Source organism: Geotrypetes seraphini, chromosome 1, assembly GCF_902459505.1.
Source record: "Geotrypetes seraphini chromosome 1, aGeoSer1.1, whole genome shotgun sequence".
Classification (NCBI taxonomy): Eukaryota; Metazoa; Chordata; class Amphibia; order Gymnophiona; family Dermophiidae; genus Geotrypetes; species Geotrypetes seraphini.
The window spans coordinates 390,019,181-390,037,931 of record NC_047084.1 but is presented as its reverse complement, the minus strand read 5'-3'; the positions used below and the strand labels follow the sequence as shown (position 1 = coordinate 390,037,931).

Genomic DNA, 18,751 nt, shown 5'->3' with positions numbered 1-18,751 from the left:
AGGACCGGAGTTCTCTACCCCTGTATTAGATGCTAGAATCATCAAAGAGTCCCGAAGTCCATAAGCCTTTCATATAGTGGTGGCTAGAAAGAAGAATGGTCCATACGCATGTACAAAGAATATCTTGAAAGCTCTTTCTTGCTTGAGCCCTAATATCTCATATAGCTGTCCTATTTATGCCATAAACATACCAAAGTGAGTGATCTGAACATAGTTTATTGATGCATTTTTGCTGAATTGATGAATATCAATTTGCTAGTCTTCTGAGAACACAGGTGCTATCTAAATTCTAATTATTTTTATTATTATTGATCAAATAAATCACTGCAGAATTCTGCCTATCATACTGCCAGAAGAACAATACATCACAATAAACAATCCATCACATAGATCTCCAAACAAACAATTCAGCACAACGATCTCCAACAAAACAATCCATCACATAAATCTTTCAAGGAAACGGTAAGCCTCTGCCAGAGAGAAGGCACCATGAAAATCTAAGCACAAACCCGTAACTATATTACTAATGAACCATGTTAATGGGCATTCTATCTCAGCCTCAGCAAGTGATAGTATATGCCTCAACAGTGGATGATATGGAGGGGCATAATCAAAAGATATGTCTAAGTCCGATTTGGACATAGGGCACTAGTCATCAAAGTCAGCACTGGTAAAATATCCATTCTCGAAATGTACTTTTAAACTAATCCGTTTTTTGAAAATTGTCTATCTGTACGTCCAGGCATTTGTTCGTTCAGACCACCACTACGTCTATCTTTAGATCACATTCACAACCAAAAATTTGTACAAGTCCCAAATGGCCAGAACAAGACCTTTTTTGACATGGAAGGGGCCAGTATTGTGATGGTCTGGCCACCCAGACATGGTAACAGAACAGTGGGGCACCTTAGAAGGCACTGTTGTGAATGTCACAAAAAGGTGCCACATAAACATCTCACCAAAACTCCCTTATAGGTTATGATGATCCCCCCCAAACCCTATTATACTCACCTGTCTACAACCCCAATAGCCCTTAAGGCTGCAGGTGGCACCTATATAGCAGTATAGCAGGGTTTTTTTTTGGGGGGGGTTGGTGGATTCACATTTTCCACCATAAATGTAGTGGTTAGAGTGGCTTATGGGCCTGGGGCCTCCTCTCTATAGTTCACTAGCCCACCCCCAGTCTACTTAAGCCACCTCTGTGCAGCTCTACTAGGCTTTCCTATGCTAGGTGCTGATGTTCCAAAGGCAGGTATATACGTTTTTATTCTGAACTTTTTTGGGGTGCAACAGGGTCAGTGAACACTGGGGGAGTGTGTAGGGGTCTTTACTTTGTCTCTGCAGTGGTTATCTGGTCACTTTCGATACATTTTGATACATTTTGGGCACTTATACATGTCTTTACATTGTCTAATTCACAATGTATAAGTTTCGCCTAGGCAGTCTCATCAAACATTCAATTATCTCTGCAGGACAACTAAGTCTAGGTCGGCCCACATCCCGCTCATGTCCCGCCCTAACACTCCTTTCAACTCTGGGCGCACAGTGGGCTTCAGAGGCCTAAAATGTCCTTTGATATATCCAAAAAGCTGCTTTGATTACTGGCACGTGTACAACCTGTCTTTTAGATCGTCCAAGCGCTGACTTGGCAGGATTTTAGACATATTTAAGTTTTGATTATGAGTCCCTTAGTCTGCATTTATGCTTGGCGGAATTTAAAAAAAAAACCCAGCAAAGATTTAATTAAAAAACAACAAAGATTTTTGAGAAAAAAAATTTTGAAAGTTTGACTACTTCTCCACCCAAAATTGTAATAGCACATAAAATTATGGCAGGCCAAGCATGGTTGATAGGGTATTTAAAAAAAAATAAAATAAAAAACCACAGATATTCAAAAGTACTTACAGACTAATGATGCAGAAAATATTATGAATAAGTACCTCTTTCTTGATTTATTACATTAATTATCTGACATTCTATAGACCCCCATTAGTAGAGATTTTTTTATTTAGATTTCAATTTTCTGTACCACATTGAAAGCTATTTATCATAATAATCACAAAATTCAAAACCTTTTAGTAGTATTTATAAAATTCATTTACTGCATTGAGGCCTTGGGGAATGACAAAGCAGTAGCATTAGTGCGTGTGTACTGAAGTGTTTTATGCAGAATTATCATCCATGGGAATAATTAAAAGTTCTTTAGAATATCCTTATTGTATTAGATTATCATGTAAGAAAAGAAAAGTTTTTTCTCACCTATGCTGTGACTCGTTGCTGGAACCTGCTGGTTAGGGGGCTGCTGCACCTTTGTCCGGATAATTCTACAGAGAAATGAGAAGAAATAAATGAATACATGGTATTAACTATCCAATAAAGATGAAATAAGTGAAGCGCACAAATTGATAATTATAATCATGAAAAGCAATAATCATCAGTATCATAAAGGCATTGGAAGATCTCTTATCAGGACAAGAAAACCTATCAAAGCACAGAGATTACCCCTCATGCTAGGAAATTTCTCAAACCAGAAAAATGGGCAGAAAATTATGCACAAAAATAAATTCACAAATCAAGTACAAGACCCCTCTGCTCTGAAATGACAGACCCACTTTCAGAAATCCTCAAACAAAAGTGTAGGAAGTAAAATGGAAATAAGAGACAGGGTTCCTGAAGAAAGCCACAGACCTATTCTGCTACTTAGGGGGTACCACAGTCGTTTCAATTTCCAGTTCATTTATAAATAAGTTAACTAACACCTGTCCCAGTACAGATCCCTGTGGCACTTCACTGTTTACTCTCCTCCATTGAGAAAAATGACAATTTAAGCCTACATTCTGTTTTCTATCCAATAACCAGTTCCTAATCCACAACTGAACTTTGCCACCTATTCCTTGACTTTTTAATTTTCTCATGAGGCTCTCATGATGAACTTTGTCAAAAGCTTTCTGAAAATGTAGATGCACATCAACCAGCTCACCTTTATCCACATATTTATTCACACCTTCAAAGAAATCAAGCAAATTGATGAGGCAAGAACTCCCTCAACTGAACCCAGGCTGACTCTGTCTCATTAAATCATGTTTGTCTATGTGTTCCACAATTTCATTCTTTATAATTGTTTCCACCATTTTGCCTGGCACTGAAGTCAGGCTTACTGGTCTGTAATTTCCTGGATCTCCCCTGGAACCCTTTTTAAAAATCGAATTAACATTGGCCACCCTCCAATCTTCAGAACAGACAATTTAGTGACAGGTTATACACGCTTCTCTTTCCTTATACACCTCCCAGAGAACTCCGTTCCTCAAATAAGCTGCTCTTAACTTTACCCTTTTCCTCCACTGCCAATTCCAGACTTCGTTCCTTTCATCTAGCTGCCCCCTTTGCCTGGAATAAATTACCTGAGTTTGTGCGTCAGGCCCCTTCCCTTCTCTTGTTTAAAAGCAGACTGAAAACCCACCTTTTTTATATAGGCTTCAATCCTTAACCTTACTCCTATGCCCTCCAACCCAGCCTGCTGATTATCCATTCCCGTTAACTGTATCCATGATATGCTGTTTGTCTGTTTTGTCTGTTTAGATTGCAAGCTCTTTCGTGCAGGGACTGTTTTCTTCTTCTTTGTGACTCTGTGCAGTGCTGCGTAAGTATGGTAGCGCTATAGAAATAATTAATAATAGTGTTAGTAGTAAATCACAGTTACCAGATGCTAGGGTCCACTTTGGGAGTTAGCACCCAAGAAAAGGATCTAGGTGTCATTGTAAACAATATGATGAAGCCTTCCACCCAATGTGTGGCGGCGGCCAAAAAAGCAAACACGATGCTAGGAATTATTTAAAAAGGGATGGTTAAAAAATCTAAGAATGTATCGCTCCATGGTGTGACCTCACCTGGAATATTGCGTTCCATTATGGTCTCCTTATCTCAAGAAAGATATAGCAGCACTAGAAAAGGTTCAAAGAAGAGTGACCAAGATGATAAATGGGATGGAACTCCTCTTGTATGAGGAAACTCTAAAATGGTTAGGGCTCTTCAGCTTGTAAAAGAGACTTCTGAGGGGAGATATGATTGAAGTCTACAAAATCCTGAGTGGAGTAGAACGGGTACAAGTGGATCAATTTTTCACTCTGTCAAAAATTACAAAGATTAGGGGACACTTGATGAAGTTACAGGTAAATACTTTTAAAACCAATAGGAGGAAATATTTTTTCACTCGGAGAATAGTTAAATTCTAGAACACATTGCCAGAGGTTGTGGTAAGAGCAGATAGCGTAGCTGGTTTTAAAAAGGGTTTAGACAATTTCCTAGAGGAAAACTCCATAGTCTGTTATTGGGAAAGACATGGGGGAAGGCACTGCTTGCCCTGGATCAGTAGCATGGAATGTTGTTACTCTTTGGGTTTTGGCTAGGTACTAGTGACCTGAATTGGCCATGTGAGAACGGGCTACTGGGCTTGATGGACCATTGGACTGACCCAGTAAGGCTGTTCTTATGTTCAGAAGTGGATGAGGAGCCAGTGAAGTGACTTGAGGAGAGGGGTGCTGTGAACATAGTGACTGGCAGAATATAAGTCATGCAGCAGCATTCTGAATGGATTGAAGGGGAAAGAGATAGTTACATGGGATGTCTGATAGAAGCAGGTTGCAATAGTCTAGGCAAATGTTGATGAGGATATGGATAAGGGTTTTGGTAGTGTGCTCAGAAACAAAGGATCAGATTTTGGTGATATTATAGAGAAAGAAGCAGCAGGTTTTGGAAGTCTGTTGGATTTGCAAAGAGAATGAGAGAGAGGCGTCAAAGATGACACCAAGGTTGCAAGCTGATGAGATAGGGAGGATGAGACAGGAGGGAGGAAGGAGAGGTAGATTTGGGTGGAAGGATAAGTAGTTTAGTACTGGCCATGTTCAGTTTTAAGTGGCAGTAGGATATCCAGACAGAAATGTCAGTCAAGCAGGCTAAGACTCGGTCTTGGATTCCTGCAGAGATTTCAGGTATAGAGATGACTTACAGTGTATATGGGAGTCATCATCATAGAGGTGATATTGAAAGCCATGGAAGAAGCACCAAGAGAATGAGTATAGATGAAAAAGAGGTCCCAGGACAGAGCCCTGGAGTACTCTCAAATTGATAGTGGGATAGTAGCAGAGGAGGATCCACCACTGCATACACGAAAGGTGCAATGTGAGAGGTAGAAAGAGAACCAAGAGAGAATGGGGCCCTGGAATCCAAGTGAGGACAGTGTCAAGTGGTGGCCTACTCTGTCGAAAGCAGTGAATAGAACATGACGGATGAGGCTAGAGTACTGGACTTTGAATCTAGCCAGTAATAGGTCATTGGAGATTATTACAACAGTATTTCCAATGCCAGACTTAGTCAAGTATGATAAGGAAAAATCAGCACTACATAAGAACTGCAGCTGCTGGGTAAGACCAGTAGTCCTTCTTGCCCAGCAGTCCGCTCATGCGGCAGCCCTCAGCTCAAAGACCAGCGCCCTAACTGAGACCAGCCCTACCTGAGTACGTTCCGGTTCAGCAGGAACTTGTCTAACTTTGTCTTGAATCCTTGGAAGGTATTTTCCCCTATGACAGACTCCGGAAGAGCGTTCCAGTTCTCTACCACTCTCTGGGTGAAGAAGAACTTCCTTACATTCGTAGGGAATCTATCCTCTTTCAGTTTTAGAGAGTGCCCTCTTGTTCTCCCTACCTTGGAGAGGGTGAGCAACCTGTTCCTATCTACTAAGTCTATTCCCTTCAGTATCTTGAATGTTTCGATCATGTCCCCTCTCAATATCCTCTGTTCGAGGAAGAAAAGGCCCAGTTTCTCTAATCTTTCACCTTACGGCAACTCTTCCAGCCCCTTAACCAACTTAGTCGCCTTTCTCTGGACCCTTTCAAGTAGCATCATGTCCTTCTTCATGTACAGCGACCAGTGCTGGACGCAGTACTCCAGGTGAAGGCGCACCATGGCCCGGTACAGCAGCATGATAACCTTCTCCAATCTGTTCGTGATCCCCTTCTTAATCATTCCTAGCATTCTGTTTGCCCTTTTCGCCACCACCTGCACAGAACCCAAACCTTACACAGTGATGTAGTAAGGAGGGTTAGGGGGCAGTCTACCCTAGGCACCAGCACCTCTCCTCCTCTCTGACCCCCTGCTATGCACGCACCTTTCCTTTCCTCCAATGTACCTACTTAGGACCTGATGCACAGAGTTCCAACACCACAGTAAAAAATACCACGTGAGAGCGATTTTTCTTTTACTAGTTATGCTTAGCACAATAGTATGCAAATTATATGCATGCTATTCGTGCGGCGAATCGCAGGTAAAAGTGAGGAGGAACTGTGCTGGGCACTTGCTCCTCCTATTACCTGCCTGCCCTGTCAAAAAAAAGCAGTCCCTGCTCTCCCTGCCTGCCAGTAAAGCTGATCATAGCAGGGGAGTCCTCCTGAGCCAGTAGGACTCCTGAAAGCCACAGCAACTTCCCCTTCCCTGATAAGCTCAACCAGCAGGAAGGGGCTGCTTTTCTTTAATGGGCACAGCTGTTATGCTCACACAGCTGGGCCCTTAAAAAAATATATTTATTTATTTATTTAATTATTTCTATTCCACTTATATCCTAAGTGGTTTACATTCAGGTACTTTATCATATTTTCCCTATCTGTCCCGGCAGGCTCAAACCTACCTGGGGCAATGAGGAGATTAAGTGACTTGCTCAGGATCACAAGGAGCAGTGAGGGATTTGAACCTACAACCACAGGGTGCTAAGGTTGTAACTCTAACCCCTGCACCACACACTCCCACAAGAAAGAAGTCACGTGAGCCCAAAACCTGGACCCAGAGCACCCCCCACCAATCTCCTACCTTATGATCCCCCCGACCCCTCCCACCACTCTAAAACAAAATCATGGTGGACTAGGGGGGGTCAGGTCAGGATCCTCCACCCCTGACACTGCCCCGTATCTTTCATCAAAAATCTGTCAGGAGAAATGCCCACTCCCTTCTGCCTGAAGGGCTGCCTCTTCAAAATGGCTGCCCTTCCACCTCCCGATGCATCCTGGGATGCACTGGGAGGGGCCAAATGCTCTAATTGGCTCATGAACCTAAGGGGCCTTATGCGCTTGAGCCAGTCAGAGGCTTAGGCTCCTCCAATGCATCCCAGGATGCACCTGAAGGGGAAAGGGCTGCACAACAGCTACCAGCAGCTCCAGAGCTGCCGTTAATTAGTAACTGGAAATGAAGGGGGGGAGTTCCCTTTTGTGCATTGCTAGGAGAGATAATTTAAATACTAATGAGCTCCTAGTGATGTATTTGCGTAGGGAAGCATTTCTGCCCCAGACGCCCCTACCCTCACTATGCCACTGACCGTACAATCTCTAAACTTTTTAGCTATTATAACAACCCTTTTAAGATCCTCAGCGGCCACTGTCAATGGTGTGCCAACACTATCGAAGGTGGCTCGTGGACAGATCCTCAGACAATGAAAATAATAAAAGCCACTACCAATACTAATTGTCAAACAGCAGGAGTGGTATATGTCCTTATTTGCCCATGCAAATTGATCTATGTAGGTCGCACATCACGTCCAATGCATGTTGTTTCCCTAGGGATCAAGCCTTGAAAAAGCTGTTCATGCGAAACATGTTGGCACTAATATCCCTAGCCAGAGACCACTTGATTTAAGGTAAGTATCTGCTTAATCATTAATGAAAAGTAAAATAAGAATGAAAAGTAAAGTATAAATTAAGCTCTTAAACAAGATTAAAAGAGAGTACATTAAAAAATAGATCCAATGAGGATTTGACGTAAAGCTTAGGACAATGAGATGTACTGAGTCCTGAGTTGTGCCACTGAGGATCTTAAAAGGGTTGTTATAATAGTTGAAAAAGTTTAGCTATTGTGGTGAAAATATTTAGTTTACACATTTCTTGAAACATTTATACTATTTGTGCAGAATCGGGTTGACTGACTGTACAATCAGCATCTTGCTGCAATAAAAGTCACTATCAGTAGTTCTTCAACACACGCCTCTCCTTCTATCTACCAAATAGTCATGGAGTACGGGAACTAATAGAAGCCTTGGGGGAGAGAATATCAATTCAATACTTGACTTCTAATATTATATTGTACACTGATTAATACTTTTTCTCAAAAGCGGTATATCAAAAAGAATAAATACAATACAAACACTTAAAAGAAGCCCCTTAATAACTTTCTATTACCATGCATTAAAATCAATTATTTTAATCACAAAAATGTTTTTGCACAAATATTGTACAATTTAATCATCACAATTTTACAATATCAATATACTCTCTTATAAATGAAGTCCCATTCGTACTACAAACTTAATTCCTTAATCCAGAAAAACCATTTATGTGTAATATTGTGAATGCAGATGTAGTTATGAGAAGTTTCTCTTGCTAGGAAAAAGAGGTGCGGGGGGGGGGTGAGAGGGCCAGATGCTGGGAACAGGGGATGGAACAAACAAGGGAGACGGTGACAGGGGAGGGAAGGAGAGAAATGGTGATCATGGAGTGGTGAGGAGAGGGAGGGGGAAGGAAAAGAAGATGCCCATGGAAGGGAAGGGAAGGGGAGGAGATGATGGTGCCCATGAATGGCAGTAAAGAGAAGAGAAAAGAAACTAGACAGATTTGAAAAGGAGAAAGAAAAATGGAAGAAATGTTTATCATGAAAGGTGGATATGGGGCAAGAAAAGGAGAAAAAAGAAAAATAAAGAGTGAATACATAGGAGACCAGAACACAGGAATCAGAACACAGGGAAGCAGAACCAGAGATACTGAATGAGATGATTAGAAAGATAAAATCATTGGACAACAAAGGTAAGATAAATGATTTTATTTTTAGGTTAGTAAGGGGGGTAATGGGATTTGATATATTGCCTTTCTATGGGATAACTGAATTGAAATGTGTCAGTTTTGAGAATTTACATCTGCTATCTAAAGTATTTTATTTTTTTAGTAGTTATATACCATTTATAATCTAAGTGGTTTAAATTCAGGTACTCAAGTGTTTTTCCCTAGCTGTCCTGGTGGGCTCACAATCTATCTAATGTACCTGGGGCAATGGGGGGATTAAGTGACTTGCCCATGGTCACAAGGGTGCTGAGGCTGTAGCTCTGACCGTTGTGCCACACACTCCCTTATATGTTACACTATACAGGAGGAAATGTGAGGGGGCACTTTATGCGATTAATTGTGTGATTAAAAATGTACAGTCTCTTACTCTGTTAACCGCTCTGAACTGTTATGGTACTGCGGTGTACAAAAATAAAGTTATTATTATTATTATTAATCATTATTAATTATGTGATTAAATTTTTTAATTGATATACAGCCCTAATTATAATACCTCTTTATCGCTGCATTCTACAACCTCACCTTGAGTATTGCGTTCAGTTCTGGTTGCCGAACCTCAGAAAAGATAAAGTAAAATTTAAAAAGGTTCAAAGAAAAGAGATCAAAATGAAAAGGGAATGGAACTCCTCTCCTATGAGGATAGGCTAGAAAGATTAGGGTTCTTCAGCTTAGAAAAGACACAGCTGAGGTTGGATATGATTGAGGTCTACAAAATCCTTAGTGGTGTAGATTGGGTAAAAGTGAATTGATTTTTAATTCTTTCAAAAAGTACAAAGACCAGAGGCAAATCAATAATATTACATGACAATACTTTTAAAATACGTAGAAGGAAATATTTTTTCACTCAAAAAATACTTATGTTATGTCCTGCCAAATCCTCATTAATTCGAGTTCTAGGCGGGTTACAGGCAACAGATGTCCCTGAGGGTCTAGGGAAATTGGGAAGGTATGAAGTATACAATACTGTTTGGCTGAAAAAACTGTATAGACAGGCTACATACCTGCCACCTAATACTTCCATATAGTCCTCCTCAGTTCTTATTTCTATCTCAGGGGAGATCAGAGAAAGCATTCTCACACACATGTGGTTAAAATAGTCAAAGGAGAATTTAACTGCTTATTTAAATTAGTAAGCTCACAATCAAAGTCTCATCATTACTCGTGACTGGTCTTTTATTGGAAATTGATATCATTAATTAATTCATTATTAAACACTAGTGTTTAAGCATGTTACATTAACGGGTGCTAGAATATATGTCTGTCTCTCTCTCTGGCCCCCTGTCTGTCTGTCTTGATTTCTGTCTCTCTCCCTGCCCTGTCTGTCTGTCTGTCTGTCTTTCTTTCTGTCTCTCTCCCTAGCCGTGAATAACCTGCAGAAATGATGGGAGAAAAAGTCTTCATCGCCACAGGTACGGGGACAAGGCCATTCACTGCCCCGTGGAGCAGTGAATGGCCTTGTCCCCGAAGTTATGGAAGGGAACTTGCGCGGTCACTGATCAGGCATCTTCCTCCCTCCCTCCCTTCCCCTCAATTTACCGTGGCGATTTTCTGTTTATTTCTGTCTCCCAGCTGCCCAAGCAGGCATTGATCAAGTTGCATGTGGCTGCCGAAACGTCTCCTCTGACACAACCGGAAACAGGAAGTAGCATCAGAGGAGAAGTTTCAGCAGCCACACGTGATTTGATCAATGCTGGCTCGGGCAGCTGGGAGATGAAAAAAAAAGAAAATCACTACAGTAAGGTGAAGGGAGGGAGATGCGCGGACGGTGGCGATTGGGAGAGAGGGAGGCTGCTGGATTATGCGTGGGCTGAAGATGCTGAAGGGAAATGGGGAAAAGAAGTGGAGAGTGGGGCGAAGATGCTGAAGGGAAATGGGCAAGAGAGAGTGGGGAGAAGAAACTAAAGGGAAATGGGCAAGAGAGAGATGCCAGACTATGGGGAGAGTGGAGGGAAGAAAATGGGTGCCAGACCAATTGGGAGAGGGAGAGATGGAAGGGAGAGGCACAGTAACAGAGCATATGGAAGAAGCAGAGAGGAGACAGACAATGGATGGAAGGAATTAAATAAAGAGAAGATGATGAAAACAGAAACCAGACAACAAATGCAGAAAAAAAATTTCTATTTTCTTTTTTTTTTTTTCTTTGCTTTAGGATAAAGTAGTATATTAGTTGTGTTGATACACATTTATAAACAAAGCCCTGCCACCTGAACATCTCTTTCTCTAGTTCAGCAGCCAGAACTTTGATTTATAAAATGACAATTGTACAGAATATTGTTTCATTTTATACTTTAATAAAATAAGTTCAGTATAAAACTATTCAAGGCTTGTGTGGATGGGATCAGATGGTTTGCTGGGATGGGGTGGGCACCGAACTCGCAGGGACGGGACGATGACAGGGACTGAGCTCACGGTGACTGGAAGGTGATGGAGACTTAGCTCACAGGGAAGGGACGGTGACGGTGACCAAGCTCACGGGGATGGGACAGGGACGGGGACAAATTTTTCCCCGTGTCATTCTCTACTTCTGATTGTCCATCCAATATTTCTTTCTGCCTCCTGCATGCTTCTTCTCCTCCAGACCTCATTCCATTCCCCCAGCCAACATCTCTCTCTGTCCCTCCATGAATCCAACTTTTTCTCTCTCCCTGCCCTCCTCCCCTTTCTTTCTTTCTTTCTTTCTCTCTCCCTGGCCTCTCTTTCTTTCTTTCTTTCTGTCTGTCCCTCTGTCTTTCTCCTTTGTCTCTCTCCAGAGAAGGCAGCACTGTTAGTTGGTCATTGGAGGAACAGCAGCCTGTTCAGTTCCAGGAAGCATGAAGTTCTGTGTCTTTCTTTCTCTCTCCCTGCTCCCCCCAGCCACCGCCGTCGACAACGACGATTTCTCCCTGCTTCCCCAATGCCGCAAAAACCAGAAGCGTGCAGCCACTGCACAAACGCCGGGCCCACAAGCCTCCTCCCCTGATGTCAATTCTGACGTCGGTGAGGAAGTTCCGGGCCAACCAGGCAGCGATTGGCTGGCAGTAACTTCCTCTCCGATGTCAGAATTGATGTCGGGGGAGGAGGCTTGTGGGCCCAGCTCTTGTGCAGTGGCTGCATACGCCTGGCTTTTTTGGGGTCGGGGAAGCAGGAAGAACGCAAAGGCAACACGAGTCTATTGTGGAGCCCGGGATGGACTCCGCAATAGACTCGCATTATGCTTGTGATCTACTGGTTGATCGCAATCGACTTTTTGGGCACCCCTGCACTAAAGTCTCCGATCTTCTAATTATCTTCACTAAACCATTCAAACTGGTTTAGTTTGACTGGTTTAGTGACCGATTGTATTTGCCGACACTATTCACAAAACAGTTCACCATATCGTTTTCTGTGCAGTCATACATTCTCCAATTCTGGCATGCATATGAGGTCATATTTAAACCAGCCATCTGATCAAAGGCCAGAATCGGATCAGTACTACCAACCCAGAAAACCCAACAGGTCTAGTAACTGTTACTGTCAGGTCTGCCTGTTTATCTCTTTTTTTTTCTATGGTCACAAATGTGCCCATAAAAAAAAGAAATGTCCTGCTGTGCTGGTCACCCCCTAATGACCCCAGTACCAAAATAGAGGCCGGAGGGATGCCCACTCCCTCCTGCTGCCGCGAACTCCTCCTCCCCATGCCAGCCGACTCCCCCTCCCCTCCACACACACACACTTCAATAGAAATCGGCAGGAGGGATGCCCACTCCCTCTTGCCACTGCCGTTACACACACACACACCCCTGCTGAGCTTACCCCCCGCCAGCAGCATCTACTATGAACTATCAAGGATCAAAATGAACAAAGCCATGGGACCAGACAAACTATATATCCCAGGGTGCTTAGGGAGTTGAGAGATGTCCTGGCGGAACCGTTATCCGCGCTCTTCAATCTTTCCCTAAGTACAGGAAGAGTCCCTTTGGACTGGAAAACAGCTAACGTCATTCCACTCCACAAAAAGGGTTGCAGGATGGAGGCTGCAAATTACAGACCGGTAAGTCTCACATTGATAGTGAGTAAACTTATGGAAACGCTAATCAAACACAAATTAGATACGATCCTGAAAGATGAGAATCTACGAGATCCCCATCAACATGGATTCACAAAGGGAAGGTCCTGCCAATCCAATCTAATCAGTTTCTTTGACTGGGAAACAAAAAATCTGGATATGGGGAAGACCCTGGACGTCATGTACTTGGATTTCAGTACGGCTTTTGATAGTGTCCCACACCGCAGGTTATTGAGCAAGATGAGTTCGTTGGAATTGGGAGAAACATTGACTGCATGGGTTAGAGACTGGCTCAGAGGTAGACTTCAGAGGGTGGTGGTAAATGGTACTCTCTCCGAAACGTCGGAAGTGATCAGTGAAGTGCCGCAGGGCTTGGTCTTGGGTCCGATCCTATTTAATATCTTCATAAGGGACCTGGCTCAGAGGCTTCAAGGTAAAATTACATTATTTGCCGATGACGCTAAACTATGCAACATAGTAGGCAAAAGCACAGTGCCCGACAGTATGGCACAGGACCTACTCTTACTGGAACATTGGTCCACAACTTGGCAACTAAGTTTTAATGCCAAAAAGTGTAAGGTCATGCATCTTGGCAGCAGAAATCCATGCAGAACTTACACCCTAAATGGTGAGACCTTAACAAGAACTACAGCAGAGCGGAACTTAGGAGTGATCATTAGTGAAGACATGAAGACTGCCAATCAAGTGGAGAAAGCTTCATCCAAGGCTAGACAAATGATGGGTTGTATCCGAAGAAGTTTCGTCAGCCGGAAGCCCAAACTTATAATGCCGTTGTACAGTTCCTTGGTGAGACCTCATCTGGAATATTGTGTACAATTCTGGAGGCCACATTATCAAAAAGATTTTCTGAGAATTGAGTCGGTTCAGCGAATGACCATCAGGATGGTCTCAGGACTCAAGGATCTCGCGTATGAGGAACGGCTAGGTGAGTTACAGCAATACTTACTCGAGGAAGCAGAGAGAGGGGAGACATGATTGAGACGTTCAAATATGTCATGGGCCGTATTGAGGTGGAAGAAGATATCTTTTTCCTTAAAGGACCTACAGCAACAAGAGGGCACCCATTGAAAGTCAGGGGTGAGAGATTTCATAGAGACACCAGGAAGTATTATTTTTACCGAAAGGGTGGTTGATCATTGGAATGATCTTCCTCTGCAAGTAATTGAGGCCAGCAGCGTGCTAGATTTTAAGAAAAAATGGGATAAGCATGTGGAATCACTTCAAGGAAGAACTTAGGGTGGAGGGTCATTAGAGTGAGCAGACTTGATGGGCCGTGACCCTTTTCTGCCATCATATTCTATGTTTCTATGAGGCTCTGAGGCTAGCAACCGCCTTTATTGTGCATGGAGGTAGGGGGTGACCGTAGAACCAAGATGGCTAGAGGAATCCAAAAAGTTAGCGATCATGTCAGTGGTTGCTGTCATAACTAGCCGCAAATTATTGGTATTTCACCACTATTGTAAACCGCTTCGAACTTCACGGTATAGCGGTATATAAGAAATAAATTATTATTATTATTAGTTTACAGTCTGTTTATAAGAGACACTATCCCTGAACTGGGAAGCATTTTGTCTGCAGTGCATTATAAAGAGGCTTCATGTACTTGCACAGACTCTTGGATTGGTACATTTGCACACTCAGGAAAATGTCTCAGCTTACTAAAATGTATTCAGCAAGAAAACAAAAAAAAAAACAGCAATACATTTTAAAAGACAAAAAAAAGTAATACATTGATCTTTAGACTCTATTCACCTCTACAGTGTCTCTAAGCAGTGGTATAGCTAAGATGAGAGGTGCCCGGGACAGAGGCACTCTTCCCCCACCCTATCTCTGCCCCTCCCCCACTCCATCCCTGATTCCCACTGCCATTCACGCCCCTCCCCCTTTCCGTTCCTCCATACCTCTAGTTGTTCACTGCCACGAGTAACAACTTCAGCAGATTTCCTTCTGATGTCACTCCCTATTCGTGGAATCTGGAAGTAACATCAGCGGGAGAGCTGTTACGGTCGCGAGGAACACACTGAAGTTGTTGCTCATGGTGGTGAACAACTAGAGGTACGGGGGAAGGGAAGGGGCGAGGGATGGCGAGAAGGAGGGGAGCCAGCAGCCCCGCCAACATGGCAGACTGCCCCCCTCGCCTCCCCCTTGCTACGTCACTGCCTCTAAGGGAGAGAAGCTGAGCACTGTAGCATCTGCTGCAAACTGATCATTCTGTTGGGTCTTATTTACTAAAGATTCGACCCATTTGAGTCTCTGGGACAAACATTTTGTACATAATACCTATACAGAAAGAGAGGAGAAGGGAGCAAGAAGCCAGCCTGGGCCTGTGCTACCTGTTAATGGAGCTGACACTGGGCACTGTGTCATTGTCACACACACGTTCTGCTAACAATCGGTCTCGGATCTCCCAAGCGAACATGGTGGGGTTTTGGCGCTTGTATTCAGCGATTTTGTCCACGACTTTGGGTGTGGCAACTTTGGGTTTGGAGCCCCCGATCACCCCGGGCTTAATACTACCTGTCTCGTAGTACCTGCAGCAAGAAAAGAAAACAAAATAAAACACCCTCAAGACATCACATATCATTATCTACAAAAGTTCAAAAGGCATAGTATAAGTCTGCTGGCTGTGAAGGTTGTTTCCTTGCATGTGGTGGAGCATTTCACACCACACAAAGTAACTAAGCCGCCAGGTTTAAGATACTGTGTCCATTGATATAATTGAGTAGGCACTAAGGTAATTCTGTAAAACTGATGTTAACATATGTAAGTACCAAAAACTCACCTGAGCACTATTCTGTAAATACCCATGAATCTTGATAAACATACACATGGGATCGGATCTGACTACAGCTTGCCAGAAAATAATTTCTTGAATCCAACAGTATATTCCAGTATTCTTCAGTGCTGTTATCTGTGCCAATGCAACCGGAAGCTATGGTGCTGCCTGCTGTACAGTTCCTGCACTTACTCGGTTTCATTAAATGGTATATAATTCGTTGCTGCAGCAACCATTAGAGAAAGCACTGGATTGCATGTAGATTCTAAAACAGACAAACAGTTTTACAGTACCTTTCAAAGTGTTTCGTAGGCATACTGGCCCAGATTCTGTAAAAAAAAAAAAAAAATGCTCCCCAGGCAGGCTGCCTATATTGAAAATGCCTCCTGGAGCCTAGGGAGACCCGCAAAAACGGCCGTACATGTCTCCCTAGACCAGTGGGAGATGTGAACAATGTAGGCCAGCAAAATGCTGGCCTACATTGTAAGTAGACGTGGCTGCTACACTTATCACGGCAAGGGATCTCTGAGATGGCCCATGTACCTAAGGGGTGGGTCTGCCTTATTTTGATGGAGGCGGGCCTACCAGACGGATGGTGGGAAGACCCAGCTAGCCAGCCAACATTCAAGTTGAGCCCAGAAGTTTCCAGTGAGGGGAGATTGGGGGGTCCAGGGAGGGGGGTTGGGGGTTTCATGGGGGGGTCCAGGGATGGGCGTTCATTGGGGGGATCCGGCAGGAGGGATTGGTCACCCTCCTGCCAGCGATATTCAGGGAGGGGGAGGGGATTCATTGGGGGGAGGGCTGGCAGGAGGGATTGGGCACCCTCCTGCCAGCAATCTTCGGGGTGGGGGGGGGGGTCGGGTCTGATCTTCGGGCAGGAGGGGTTGGGCTCCCTCCTGCCGCAATCTATGTGGGGGGTGGGCGGTTTTCAGGCAGGAGGGGTTGGGCTCTCTCCTGCTGCGATTGTTCGAGGGAGATTGGCAGCCGCAGTCAATATACTTATCACAGGCAGTTCTGTAACCAGCATCTGTAACATGGACGTTAGTTATAGAATCAGGTTTATTTAGGGCAGGCTTAGGCCCGATTCTGTATAGGATGCCCATCCCTGGCGTCCTATACAGAATCCAGGCCACTAGGTTTATTTAATATTTTATGTATGTATGGTTGTAAATCTCTTAGTTTTTTAGGTGGACTATAAGTCTCTTAATTACATAAATAAATAAATAAATAAATAAATAAATAAGAGTCTGGGTGAAGCATGGTGAGACTCAAACTTATGCATATAACTTATAGAATACTATAGGTTATGCATGTATCTCCAGAATTTTGTATGAACACTTAAACCAGCTCTATGGCTGGTATAAGTTTTCATGCCTAAAATATACACATGTATATATCTGTATTTTATAAAAGCAAGTAGGTGCCTACTTGCTCCCTCTGGCACCTAAATATAGACACACAGGCCCAATTTCTGCATATGGCACCTTAGGTTGTGCGTGCATATTGGTGTGCATAGCTGGTGTGTGCACACAACTTAACTGTTTAACAAGCCAATCAGCACCAGTAATTGGCAATTAACACATAATAATTGATGCTAATTGTCATTGATTAGAAGTTACACATGAAACTTTCTAAATGCATTCTAGAAAGTAGGGTGCATTACTTCTAATGCACAGATCTTAACAGGGGACATGGCCAGGGGAGGAGCATGGGTAGATTGTGGGTATTCTCAAAGTTTGGCACAATTGGCTAGATTCACAAAGCAAACCGATCGTGTACCGATCAGTTTGCGAGCCCTTTGCGACCCGATTTCCCTCCGGCCCGATTCACTAAAGTGTTTAGCAATCCCATCCCGATCTGTGCATGCAAATGAGGGAAATGGCATACAAATTTGGGAGGGCAGCGATTCACTAAACTTTTTCCCCTACACACCGACTGGCTGGCTGATCAAGAACAAGCGACTGGTGAGGACCAGTCGCTTGTGTAAAAACTGCTCTGCCCCGACTCTTCTCTCTCTGGCTCCCCTTACTCTCCTGCTCTCTGCCGCTCTTCCCCGCAGTGTGAGCCCCTGGTTTTAAAGCAGGGCTGCACTACGGGGAATGGCGGCAGAGAACAGGAGAGTCCAAAATTGCCCACCCACTGGCCCGGCCCACTAGCCCGCCACCCCCCCCCCCCCCCGCGTACATAAAAGTTGGAAGCAGGAGGGATGCTCAGTCCCTCCTGCTCATTAGGTCTCCCTCCTGCCACCAGCACTGCACAGCCCACCCACTCACCCCAGACCGGCCATCGCACCCCGACCGTGTTTGTTTATGGCACCGCACCCCGATAATATTTATGGCACCACACCCCGACAATGTTTCTTTATGGCCAATCAGGGACTTCCTTAGACTCCTCCAAAGGAAGGAGCTCAAGGCGCCTCAGCCAGTTAGGGCCTTAGGTCCCTCCCCATGCATCAGATGATGCACCGTGGCATGGCCTAAGGCCCGGCAGAGCAGCAGGAGCAGGAGGACTTTGCGCTTCCTCTTGCTCCCGAAGATGATATCACAGAGGCCTAAGGAGCAGGTGGGACCGGGCACCCCTTCTGCTCCCAATGATTTTTCAAGGTACAGGGAGGGGGGTAGGTCCAGCCAGCCAGGCCAGGCCCAACCAGGGGTGGGCCGGTCGTGGGTGCGGTGGGCCAGTGGGGGAAATAGTAGAGATGGCAGGAGGGAGTGGGAACTCTCCTGTCATAAATTTAAAAGCAGGGTCGATTTTTTGGTTCGGGGAGGGAGAGGGGAAGGGTTTAATTTTTTTAAAATCAGGCTGAAATTTTTTCATGTGTAAAACACACAAAATATCTGCCCGGTTTAAAAAGCCGGCAGAAGCCCTGACAGCAGTGACAAGAGGCTGCTTCTCCTGTCACTACTGTCAGGGCTCTAGCAATCCGTGCAGTCATTTGGGGGCGTGCATCCGATCGCCCCCATTTGCATGCAGATGGTTGGTGAATCGGTCAGCCTACCTCCAATCGCACATGGATCACACAAGGATCAGAGCGTTAGTGAATCTAGCCCAATGTTA

General features: G+C 44.1%; 1 protein-coding gene across 1 annotated transcript in view; it reads right to left on the bottom strand.

The window, feature by feature from the left end:
* The window catches only part of PAX5 (paired box 5), a 378,332-nt gene that overhangs the window by 225,888 nt on the left and 133,693 nt on the right, over positions 1-18,751 (bottom strand). Inside the window, exons 3-4 of the mRNA XM_033917202.1 lie at positions 15,252-15,449; positions 2,260-2,324 (exon numbers count right to left, since the gene is read on the bottom strand). Of these exons, the coding sequence (XP_033773093.1) occupies positions 2,260-2,324; positions 15,252-15,449 (263 nt within the window). The remainder of the gene's footprint in view (positions 1-2,259; positions 2,325-15,251; positions 15,450-18,751) is intronic.